This window comes from Nerophis ophidion, linkage group LG02, assembly GCF_033978795.1.
Source record: "Nerophis ophidion isolate RoL-2023_Sa linkage group LG02, RoL_Noph_v1.0, whole genome shotgun sequence".
NCBI lineage: Eukaryota > Metazoa > Chordata > Actinopteri > Syngnathiformes > Syngnathidae > Nerophis > Nerophis ophidion.
In genome coordinates, this window is record NC_084612.1 from 22,050,659 (window position 1) to 22,064,095 (window position 13,437).

Consider the following 13,437-nt stretch of genomic DNA (forward strand, 5'->3'; position numbering starts at 1 on the left):
ACTGCGCGTTCAATTGATAACAAGTTTATATAAAATGATACAATTCCTTGCAAATTTTGGTTACATTAAACAAACCCCAAAAAGAACACTTTGGGCTTTATCTTTTAAAGGTTTGCGTGTATTAAATCTAGGGCTGTCAAAGTCAAAGAATATAAAACGCGCATGCGTCCTGACTCCTTTTTGACCCTCCTTCTATTCCGGAGCGGGGGAAATGTCATGGCGTTTTGTTAGTGTTGAGCCACTAGCTCAAAAATAGTGATCAGAAAACGCACAAAGAAAAGAGGACATCATGGAAATCTCAGCTACACAACTATGCCAATCTGTTGAGCTCACATTATTGGAGCGAATGCCTGCTGGCACGCTTTGCCGCTTATAGAGAAGAGGAACTTCACTTCCGTTTTTACATCACAGTTGAGTGCATTGATAAAATAAAATGTAGATTGTTATATTAACTGCTGTAGACAGGAAGTCTAGAGTCTCGTTTTAATGGGAGAATTTCATCAAAACATGCCAAGACAGCTCTTCTCATATCAATCACATAACAGCGCTACGTGTTAAATCTGGTCTAACTACCATAACTAAATGCAAAATCATCTAACATTCAACTCATGCTTTGGTGATGATTTGTATTGTAATCTGTGATCATTTCTACCGAAATGAATGTTTTCTGGCAGATTGAAATAACGTGTAAATTGTTTTGTAACCTGTTCTGATTAATAGTCCGCAATTTCCGAATGTTTAGCAGGCTGAATATTACCTTTTAATAATAACTAGAGAAAGTTAAAAATTGTCAGGCAGCCATATGAATACTATTAACTTGTACAGAACGTACAGAGAACAGAAGCATGTATGCAGGGAGAAATATCACAGATTATATTATCAAACATCTTTGAAAATCAAACGATGATCATTACAATTCCACATATTGATGTTCATGTGAGAAACAGGTGTCTAAATATAGTGTACCTTTTACTCTGAATACAAGTACTCCTAAAGTAGGGAATAAAAATACTGTATTCCTACGAAATACAAAATTTGGCGAGAGATTGTCATTAAAAGTGTGTTCATGTCCTTTTTGTGTTGAGCAGTTTAAAAAAATCATGTTAAAAAAAAAATTAAATAACGCAAAATAATTGTCCAGCTGTGGTGATTAATACTTGAAAATTATCTGTCTGAGGTACACTTAATAATACAAAACGGTGATTAAATGCGACTATTTTTGAGTTAACTAAGAAAAACTGCAATTAATCGCTGTTGAACATTTTAATCATTTGACAGCCCTACTTAAAACACATGCAAACTTGATAATACTAGCAAAGCTAATCTACTGAGCTTGTGCATAGAGGATTGTGTCTCTTAAACAAGTAAAATAGGATGCACAAGCCATTTCTGTCTTCATGAACATGCAGAACATATGCTGTTTATTTGAATGCCCAGAATACCGGAAGAACAAAATGCAAATGTTACTAATTAGCACATGCAATATGATTCATCAAAACTAAAACTTTTCTGCAAGAGCTGGTTGGTATTTTATTTTGGCACATCCTATATGCATGTGCGAATTTGTGCAGAAATGGCTGTGAGAAAGGAGACGATCACACAGCAGCTCTTCCTACGTATGCTTGTCAAAATATTTGGACTGTCAAAAAAATTAAATAATAAGCCATATCATCTATTCGGCAGTATCATTCAATAATTTTATAGCTGCTGGATGACTTAAAGGGCTGATTAAAACAAATCGAATGAATGTGTTTTGGTATCTGAAGGCTGTCTGCTTTAAATGAAATTTGTTTTTTCATATGAAAAAAACATATTGCAATATGCATTTTCTTGCGTCTGCAACATTCCAACACATGCTTGCAGTTAATGCCAGCATTTCCTTGGGTGCATCTTTCATTGTAAATGCACTGCAGTACTGCTACTAAAATGCCCAGAAAAAGTGTATGTTTGCTGCATGTTTTAAAACATAGCAAAAGACCTCAAGAGCATGATAATATAAATGTGCAGTCAAGTGTCTCCAAGGTGAAAGCTGCATAGTACATGCAAAAACCTCATTCAAATAGGTCGGTCTACACCAATTATGAATTGCATGCAGTCTTAGTACGCCACAATACACGCAATTTAATAGTTTGCACACGCTGGTATTTGGATCTAAGTAGATCAGACCCAATGTATTTACGCACAATAAGATGTAAATATTTGTTTGCATTTACTACTTAAAGAATATTGTTTCCTACTTCTCAGCAGAACAACATTTTGTTGGTGTGTTACTGCATGTGCAAGCTTCTGTTTAGATGTTTAGACTCACATTGTGTGGATGATTATAGTTGTTACCTGGGACAAAAGTGAACACAGCAAAATACAAATCCAACAGCGAGAGTTGAGTCAAACCACTTTGACTCCCACTGAGCACTCTTTCCAACATTTTCTGGCTCTTTTGTTGTCATTTCTACATCTCACACAGACACACACACTTAAAACACACACACAACAGGGAGCGGATCAATTGTTACAGTGTTAGGCGGGCAGGAAACCTGTAATACTCTTCATTGGCTACAGAGTAAACCCATGATTAGATACAATCGATGCCATAATGGTCAACACGCGTTCTATCCAATATGCTGTCGGCCTGTACACACACCAAAATGTATATCTATGTTTCTCAGTGCTAAGTAGAATCTTCACAGGCAAAAATGCATTGGGATTTTAATCGATAGTAAAAAAAAAAAAAAACCTTTAGCAGGGTAACAATATGTACACAACAATGGCGCTCTAAGCCAACCTGTCTGCTTAAGACAATTTTTAAGCCAATCAGAAACATGAAAAAAGGCATTTCTAACAGGGCTGGCAATAATTGTGTCAGGCATAATAACTGGTTCATGATGATCAGTGTCATGTGTAAAAATATCATACTTTTTTTTCCCAGTAATGGGTAGTCTATTCTTGTGTTACAATGCCATTATCGTTACTTTTAGTGATGCCAATTTTGTTGTATTATGCACTCTCTAAGCCCATGAGTTAAAAAGATATTTAAAGGGTTTTAAAAAACGTAACAATAATTACATTCTACGGAAATCAATTACATTTATTAAGGAGCAGTGAGCAGCAGCGTGTGCCGCGCTCGGGAATCATTTAGTGATTTGGGCCCTAAGTAGAATTTTATTTGGAGCCCCCCTCACCCCATTACAAAAACATTTTACACATTTTTATCTATGTGAAACACTTTTTATACTTTGGGCTTTATCTTTTAAAGGTTTGCGTGTATTAAATCTAGGGCTGTCAAAGTCAACGGGATATAAAACGCGCATGCGTCCTGACTCCTTTTTGACCCTCGGTCTATTCCGGAGCGGGGGAAATGTCATGGCGTTTTGTTACTGTTGAGCCACTAGCTCAAAAATAGTGAGCAGAAAACGCACAAAGAGAAGAGGACATCATGGAAATCTCAGCTCCAGAACTACGCCAATCTGTTGAGCGGACATTATTGGAGCGAATGCCTGCTGGCACGCTTTGCCGCTTATAGAGAAGAGGAACTTCACTTCCGTTTTTACATTGCAGTTGAGTGCATTGATAAAATAAAATGTAGATTGTTGTACTAGAATTAATTAATGGCAAATCAATAATGTTTTTTGTGCACACTAACAATGTGATTAAAACAGAAACGTATAAACTATCCTGGAATTTGAATCAAGTGGTACAATATTGCCGTGCGCCATAGTAGCCAATTGAACTATGAAGGGAAACTTGTCATTGTGTTCTTATCAGTGACGGAGGAGGAAGCGGCTAGGAATATGTGTGCAGTAAAATCATATAATCATATGAAGCGCCCTGTCATTCATGAATTTACATTTTACACGCACTTATTGACGCAAAATCACGTGATCTGCGTAGGAGGGGCAGCCCTGACAGCAAGGTATTGGTTTAATCCACTTAAGGAAAAATAACAGACAAAAGAAAGTTAAAAAACTCCCAAACAAATGAAGAAAATATCAAATAAAAAAACTCGATTTGCACATGGTCAAAGGGTGAGAAGGAATAAATTGAATGTGTTTTTAGCTTTAAGTGTGACAAAAGAGAGACCCTACTGGTAGCAAACAACAGCCAGCTGTACAGTACACCAGGCAGCCTACAGAGTGATGTAGTAAGGGCTAAGATTTACAAGGCCCCACTAGTGGCTATTAGGATGGATCCTGGGGTTTGTAAAGTTTACACACCCACATTCTGTCTTTCCAAGTGAACAGGGGGTGCGCACACATGCAGGGGGAAGCTCAGCCAAACTGTTATTGATTGGGAATTATAAGCTTTCCCAAACAGCAGCCCAGCACCCGCAGAATGTGGAGTGTTTTTTTTGGCGTACTCTCCGTCATGCGAAGCAGATGTTTAAACTGCTCTTTCCCCCACAACCCTCGACTGTGAAGCCAGTTTCAGATATCAGAGTGTGGCAAAAGATGATAGAACTGACAGTACATGGACAAGACACCATGCAGCATGTCCGGGGTTCAAGCGGCAAGGCAAGTGCACGGCGAACGCTGTCAGATGAGAATCTTGATGATTTAGGTCATTTTTCTGGTGAGCACTGGCTGATAAATGTGTTGCCGTCTGCTGCTATCTTTGTCACCCTAACACAGACGCACGCGCACACATACACACACACACACACACACACACACACACACACACACACACACACACACACACACACACACACACACACACACACACACACACACACACACACACACACACACACACACACACACACACACACACACACACACACACCTTTTCCTTCCGTCTTCTTTATCAGATGTGTTCACAAGAGCGGTTGTCTACTGTAACTGAACAGTATCGAGGAGAAGGAATGTCTATATCAACACGTTCACTCACAGCACTAGGTACACCTGTGCAATATAATGTGAGTTCTGATAGGAAATGATGCATTTAAACACATGAGCCTCCTCAGTTTTTGGTAATAATCATTGTTGTGTTTGTCATTCATTTCTGATGTGTTGAAGATCGAAAAAGGAAGTGAACAACTGTGTTACTTTATGTCATTATTTCCAGACAGGTAATGGGTAACATTAAATAAGCTCTGCTTCTTCTTACTCCTTTTCGAACATGTTAGATTTTAATACAGTAAACATGTGATGTACAGGTTGTACCTGTAAACATGTTCCAAACACATCACTATGTTGTTATTGTTTTCTTTCATTATTCACTTGTTTTTTTTCCCCGTCTTCTTATATTCAACATGTCCGAAATAAATATTTACAATACAATATGTGCTTAACAATTTACATTAAGAAACATCACACTTGCAAAATTTAACATGTCCGAGAAGGAGCAGGAAGAAGCAGAGACATTGTCCATGTTTCAGCAAATACTGATGGTTTGTTCACTTTTGTAAATAGGACAATTTATAACAGGTAAAAAAAAAAAAAAAGAAAAAGCAGTAAATGAAATCAAAATACATTAAAAAGAATATAAAAAAATTAACACATCATAAATAAATGTATAGGATAAAAAAACATTGCATATTGTCTTAACAAATGCATGTTATAGACATTTTGAATAAAGATTCATGAAACTTAGAACAAATGATAATATACTTAAAATATTTCTTAAACTGTCTCTAAAGTGTTTGAGTTCCTTGCTCAATCAGTTCTATGATTTTATTACACAGCATTTTTTTGTGTTTGTGTTTGTTTTTGTTGCCTCATTTTGCTGAGGGAGGGCATAATATTATGTACAGCAGTTTTGAAGATGATGGAAACTACAACCACAACAAGTTACTTCAACTAATACCTCTTTGACAGTGTCAATCAAAGTGAACATTAATATCTGTGTAAAGGCAGAATTTTTGATCCAGCCGTTGTATTGGAACTCTTTATATGTATTATTTTCGTTTAGAACAGTGAGTTTACTAGATTTGAAGAAAATGTTAATCGAATTGGCTGACGTAACTAAAATAGTGGACAACAGCAGAAGGTATTGCATGCATAAAAAGATGGAAAGAGGCTGATTCTTTTCATGAAGGAAAGGTCTCTGATTAAGTTGATCTTATATCTACATACAGTAAATGGGTGTGCATGAGTGTGTTATCATCAAGTATTTCTGGAGCTTTTACACACACTTGCCGTGACATTTCCCTTCCCTGCTACCTCGCACTAGAAATGTGCAGCAAACAGATGAAATTGCACACCAGTATAATAAAGAATACTTAAAAAACGAAATATCCCGAATCGGATTAAAAGCACATTTTTTTTTATTAAGCAGATGGTGAAAGAGGATTTCCACTCTAGTAAATATGACAGAGCTTTCAAATGTGACATGGAATGGATGCGGAGACACGACACAGAGGGAATGTGACAGAGAGAATCAGTAAAAAAAGGAGTGAGTGCAGAAAAATAGGGAGTACATTGAGGGAATAAGGAGGGGGGAAAGTGCAAGAGAGGATAAGTAGAAATGGAGGCGAGGAGACACAAGTGAGGTGAATTCTTTAAGCAGATCAGATTTGAGGAAATTGGGCTGTCATGACAGGATTGCCGTGATTTATACCTATCCATCACTGTGAGCGACGACCGGAGGAGGATGGGCAATAAGGCACACCAACACAAAATTTCACCATCTCACCTAAATAATTTTCCCTTTCACCTTGTTTGCATTTTATATTAACAAAAAAACACACTGTCATTCACTGAATTCATTCAGACATTTTCTACCACTCATCCGTGAGCTGGAGCCTATCCCATATGACTTTGGGCGAAAGACAGGGTACACCCTGGAACGGTCACCAGCCAATCGCAGGACACATATACACATATTCACACTCACATGCACTCCCATTTCCAATAATTATCTTCAATAGGAGGAACAAGTGGTAGAATATGGATGGGTGGATTGCTGGATTGGATCTAATATAAAAGGAAGGCAGAGTACATAGAGTGAACCCACATGTACACAGTGAGCAGAGATTCAAACCCACAACATCCTGACTGTGAGGCAGACATGCTATTTATTTACATGTCTATATTCGCTTTTAGAAAACAAGCAATACGCTACTTAGCTAGTTTTTATTAAAATGTATAGGTGCTTATGGTTCAGACTATATTTAGGCGCTGATCTGATTAAAAACAATAATAAAAATATATGATTTGTCAAGGTATTCAAAGACACTGAACAATGAGTAATTACATAACAGTAATAATAATGATAATAATAATACACATCATAACAATATTTATTATTGATGATACTAATAATGGTAGTAATACCAATAACAATATTAAAGATAGTAATTGATAACAATATAATATATACACAGGTGTATCTCAAACATTTATTTATATATTTATATTAGCTTTCAGTAACTAGGCTTGTTTTCATCAAAAATATATATATATGTATATTTTTTACAAGGTATGCAAAGAGACTGAACAAAAAGTATACAATCAATAATGATACTAAATATACAAATATAATATAGAAGTATATTGATGATAATAATCATAAAAATAATAATAATAGTACAAGCAAGTAAAGAAAACAGTATATATAATATACGCTTTGCGATGAGTTGGTGACTTGTCCAGGGTGTACACCGCCTTCCGCCCGAATGCAGCTGAGATAGGTGCCAGTGACCCCCCGCGACCCCAAAAGGGACAAGCGGTAGGAAATGGATGGATGGATACATAAAATACATGCAGGTGCATCTCAATAAATTTAAATATCAATGAAAAGTTATTTGATTTTACTACATATACAAGAGCTGCAGTATAGTTACTATACATACAAATCAAAGGAAAGGAAAGCATGATTACGTAAAAAATTATTGTAATGAATGTCTGATGATAATTTCCATAGCATTTTGTTAAAAAACATCCATGGAGCCACATCCATCTCTAAATGTGCTATAAACTTTGCCAACTGATTGACACAAAGATATGCAAAGGGGTGGGACATAATAAAAGGTAGAACACCACTTCCCCCTCCTGCATATTACTTACATTTACAGTAAACAATTCCAGAATCCTGATGACAAAAGTGCGGCATATGCAGCAGGTGAAGGTGTATGTGAATTAGGACGCTCTGACATCTGTTCTCTGCTGATTCTCGCTAATAGTATTATTCTCAATGAAGATTAAAGAGAGCGTTGGATGCATTCATGTGACTGTAAGGAGTCAAAAAAAACCTACAATAATTAGGCTGCTGCACATTTTATGATGATGATCATATGCTGCTGATATTCCTCCTCATCTTGCTGCTTTCACCCCCCTTAACCCGCCCCCTTCCTTCATCTGACACACCTTAGACCATCTGCTAAGGAATCTAATTCACATCCATTCGTAATCAGTCCCCACTATAGCGATGCCTGCAGTCTAAATGTTTCATACCGGTGGGGAGATACGCATTGACATGCGACCTGCACTGTGTATGTTTCTGTGTGGCCATGTGTGTGTAGGTGTGTGTAAGGCGGCCAGAGGTGAAGGGGGGTGGAAGTTAATGAGAGGTGAGTGTCTGAAAGTCTGTCTCTCTCTTTCTCCCTCTCGCTCTCTCGCTGCTCCGCCAGTAATCCTCTTCTATAAATCTGCAATCCAATCAGCGTTGTCCACACATACACACACACCACATACACAACACACACAGAGAGCTGTTGTGAGGCCCATCTGTGTGTTAAGGCAATCTGCTTTATCATTATGATTACATTGGACTCAGTTTACAGCAAAGTGTGTGTGTGTGTGTGTGTGTGTGTGTGTGTGTGTGTGTGTGTGTGTCTGTGTGTGTGCGTGCATGTGCCAGCGGTGCGAGGATGGCTGACATTAATCACATTCCCATGGTTTGATGGCCTAAATAAAATAGGGAATAATATTGTTGCCGTCCAATGAAAAGCACACAACTCCAGACACAAATTAAACATATCCCTGGAATTACCTTCAAACTTTACAGCACACGCTGGAAACATGTTAATACCAACGGAAATATTGTATTTATCATACAACCATAAAAAAAATATGACATAATGTTATTAAAATATTATACAATATTACTTCCGCCCGATTGTAGCTGAGATAGGTACCAGCGCCCCCCGCGACCCCAAAGGGGGATAAGCGGTAGAAATGGATGGATTATAACACTAAATAATAAGGTGCATGTTCATTGTTTATTTTTATTAAAATATGTGAAGCCATTTTTGTGCTGCGTCTATTAAAAAAAAAGCTGTATGACATTAATGGAAATTAAAATTTTAGAAATGTTTTGACTTTGGCGTGGTCCCTGAGGCTGAGCAAGTATGTGCATTTGAGTGTGTGAAGTAAACAGTGTAAACAAATCCCATCAACACAGTCGGAGGTCGCGCGCCCTGGCAGGAGCGCTCATATGATCTGATGCTTGCCTTCTGCTGGGGTGTGAATGTGGAAAACGATCACATTAATCGTGACGTTTATTTTAGCCATAAAAATATTTTTCTACGTACTCTTGTATCACTTCCGAAGTTATTTAAAAACGATCAGTATTAGTCATTCTTTATGATTTCTTCATGATTTCTTTATGTATTAGAAAATGAGTAATGTTTTTAATACAGGTAGTTAAGACGCTGTCAGTAATTGCTGAGACAAGGAGATGGTGTGAATAAATGTTTCTTCTTCATGTTGAGTTGCTGAATGGAATCACAAGGGATTTACACATACTGTCTTACTAATATTTGGGCAATACAGACCTCAGTATAATAAAGTGTACTTCTTCAACGACAACAAAAATAAACATATTGTTACATAAATACTGCACATCTCTGACTGTGAGCATCACTAACTTTGTGTACCACCCTTGTATCGGATATCATTAGGTGCACCTATGTTGCAGCCATGTCGTGACAACCCAGCCCCTGGCACACCTTTACCCCCTCTCATCACTACACTCCACTGTCTGCCAACACACACACGGTGCTGCTAACGCTCCCCTCAGTGATTGGCTGAGAGTCTGCGTGAGAAAGGCTTGCCAGACCTCTAATTGGCTTGACCCAGACTAACCCTGAAATCCTATTGGACTAAGACTTCCCAGTCTACACATAAACACACCCACACTTAAAACTAAAAGGCTTTGCAAAAAGCCCGACAACAACACACTCATCGATAGCAGGGCAACAGGTTGTAACATAATAACTATAACTAACAGGGTTATGTATTACTGTAACAAGACAATACACACTTAAAGATTACTCCTACTCTCCTACAATGTAGCAAAAAGAATATATGCATAGTCTCCCGTCTTTGCATACAACACCATTTACTGATAATTTGGAATAAATGGCATACTCACAATGACAACTGTGTGCATCTGTGTCATCTCCAGACAAAATCAGAATGATTAACACACACGAGGCAGGAGGGGGAATGTGCTCGCAGTTTGTTTGGACATGCAACAAGCAGCGTATTTACAGTACAGTTGTCACTCAGAATATGGAAGCCCTCAGTTTTACTTGTTTGCAGCTACACTCAAATGTTTGTCAGGTGGTTTCCAGCAAATTAAGTTGTCAAAATTGTTTTGTATGATGGAGCACTCACTTTTGCGTTCCCTATGGGACGGCGTGGCGAAGTTGGGAGAGTGGCCGTGCCAGCAATCTGAGGGTTACTGGTTCAAACCCCACCTTCTACCATCCTAGTCATGTCCGTTGTGTCCTTGGGCAAGACACTTCACCCTTGCTCCTGATGGGTCTAGGTCAGCGCCTTGCATGGCAGCTACTGCCATTAGTGTCTGAATGTGTGTGTGAATGGGTGAATGTGGAAATACTGTCAAAGCGCTTTGGGCTCCTTAAAAAGGGGTAGAAAAGCGCTACACAAGTACAACCATTTACCTTTTTTTATGCCCCATTTACAAATCATTTTTGGTCAATAAACTTTGAAAACCATGCTAGCATACAATGTAATACAGATCCTCTATGTCTTATAACCTTACAGGGGACTTATTATGCAAAACCTTTTTTTTTACCTATCGATACCTGGTTTTGTGTATTTGGGATCTGCATAAGTCCCAAAAATCTGAAATCAAACCATAGAGGCATAGCGGAGATATTTATAAAACAATCTCAGTTATTCTTCCTCCAAACGAGCTGTTTGGAATGTGTCTTATTTGTGACACTTTTCCCAATTGAGACACCAGCCGATTATCCATTTTTGGTCGAGATTTGCTAAAAGAGCTTGGTGCAAGTCTGCCATTGCAGTCTGACGTTGTAGTCAATAAGCGCCTTTTTTTCTCTATCCTCTTGCTGTGAGACAGACTGGCTCGTACATGCACATGCATCTTCCGCTGTTACCATTTGTAATACAAAGTAGCATATAGTTCGAACTTATTTCTGTTAGTAGACTCCATATGGAGGCACTAAAAACTACAACATGAATGACGAGGAGATGGCGCAGTCCAAGTGGAGCCACGTAAATTAGACCGCCCACAAAATGGTGCATCCAGAAGAGATGGTCAGAAAGCGGCTTAAAGATGGTCTGTAAAACATAATCTATGCAACGACCATTACATGTTATGTAGACCACAAGGAAGTGTCTTAAATGTAGAAAAAAAATTCATAATCATGACCCCTTTAAGATAAAATGCTCAACGACTTATGGCCAATTAGTTGCTAATTCTCTTCTGTCTCCCTGCAAAGTCATTATGCCTGATGACGGCCATGTTTATCAACCAATCTTGCTGCAAAAAATTATTTTTCATGCCTTTCTGAATCATTCCAGACATACCATCACAACCCCGGCGGGTCCCCTAGCACACCATCGGCGTGCTAAAAATAAGTTCAGTTCGCAAATTTACTGTATATCTCCGAAAAAGTGTTGTGTGCTGCATATTCCACAACCTAAAGAAACAACACAGGTTGCATTTAATGTCATGTAATGTCCTGAATGTGGAGGGAAATTATTGTCTCCATGGTGACAGTCGGTATACAAACAAAACCACTTTTGCACTTGTTATCAATTGTACATGCAGTCTTACACTAGTAGGTCACACACAAAACGCCCACTAACATCCATCCATTTTCTACCGCTTATTCCCTTTGGGGTTACGGGGGGCGCTGGTGCCTATCTCAGCTACAATCGGGCGGAAGGTGGCGTACACCCTGGACAAGTCGCCACCTCATCGCAGGGCCAACACAGATAGACAGACAACATTCACACTCACATTCACACACTAGGACGAATTTAGTGTTGCCAATCAACCTATCCCCAGGTGCATGACTTTGCAAGTGGGAGGAAGCCGGAGTATCCGGAAAGAACCCACACAGTCACGGGGAGAACATGCAAACTCCACACAGAAAGATCCCGAGCCCGGGATTGAACCCAGGACTACTCAGGACCTTCGTATTGTGAGGCAGACGCACTAACCCCATCTTGCACCGTGCTGCCCACGCCCACTAACAGTACACAAAATATTAGAGTTTGCACATGCTGTTTAGCGCGTGGTATGTGGATCTTAGTAAATCAGGCTCTTGTTCACTCTTGTGTGCAGCGGTTTTAGTAGAATGGTAATTTTTTTTTACATGACTCTATAACCAGATCCTCACCAAAAACTAACGTGTTCTTCCTTGGCTCACTTATCACCCCTCTAAAAAGTTGTAATGATGTTGGTAAAACATTTTTGTGCAGTAATGTTGTTAATTGTATGTGCCTTGCTATTTACAAAATGACTGCTGTGAAAAAAGCATGTCGATTCGAAAATCGTCATACTTATCACAATTGGAATAAAAGATGTAGTATTTTCCTGGCTGTACCTCGGGTTGTAGAGGGCATGTGGGTCTCTCATGTGGTTGGTCTCCAGCGGCTCGTAGCTTTGGTGCATCCTCCAGGCGCCAGCGCCGCATTTACCGTACGTTGACTTGGAGCTGTCGTCAGTGCTGCTGTTCACCAGTGGACCCTTCGACAAGTTCATTCTGCAAGGAGTGACGATACTGATCAGCCAGAGCAACAACGGTAAAAAGATTCAAACACTTGCTTTAGAAAGTGGTCAATCAAACAATAAAATTCAGTAAACAATGCATGGATAGTACTTAATTTATTCCTTCAGGAGAGTTCCCTCAGGAAACAAAACAAAAACTAGAAAACAAATCAACAACAAATACTATCAATGATGGTCCATATTCACACATGCACATGCACATCACATGCCTCAACGGTTGTACTGCACAGTTTGAAACTGGAAAGTGACTTTATGTTTTTTTTACTTTATTTGCCGCACGTTAAAAGTACCAGCAGTGAGCACAGAGACAGACATTAACAGGAAGCTTTGGTCCTATAACATTTTAAGATGTGCCATCACAGCCATTCCAGCTGGTGGATAAGGCCATCAGATGGAGAGAACAAAAAGCAAAAAGCCCTGGAGGATGGCACACTGTGTGTCAAATCAAAGGCAGCATGGTGTCAGGAGGGGGGTAAAGAGGCTGTCGGT

The 13,437-nt window shown here is 38.9% G+C and overlaps 1 protein-coding gene across 9 annotated transcripts in view; it reads right to left on the minus strand.

Annotated features, from left to right (window-relative positions):
* The window catches only part of esrrga (estrogen-related receptor gamma a), a 279,698-nt gene that overhangs the window by 120,207 nt on the left and 146,054 nt on the right, over positions 1-13,437 (minus strand). For 8 of the 9 annotated variants that reach the window (XM_061879090.1, XM_061879133.1, XM_061879099.1 and 5 more), the window contains one exon: positions 12,764-12,922. In XM_061879090.1, coding sequence (XP_061735074.1) covers positions 12,764-12,922 — 159 coding nt within the window. Of the gene's footprint in view, positions 1-10,311; positions 10,364-12,763; positions 12,923-13,437 lie in introns of those variants that run through there. The other variant, XM_061879153.1, reaches the window with a different exon arrangement.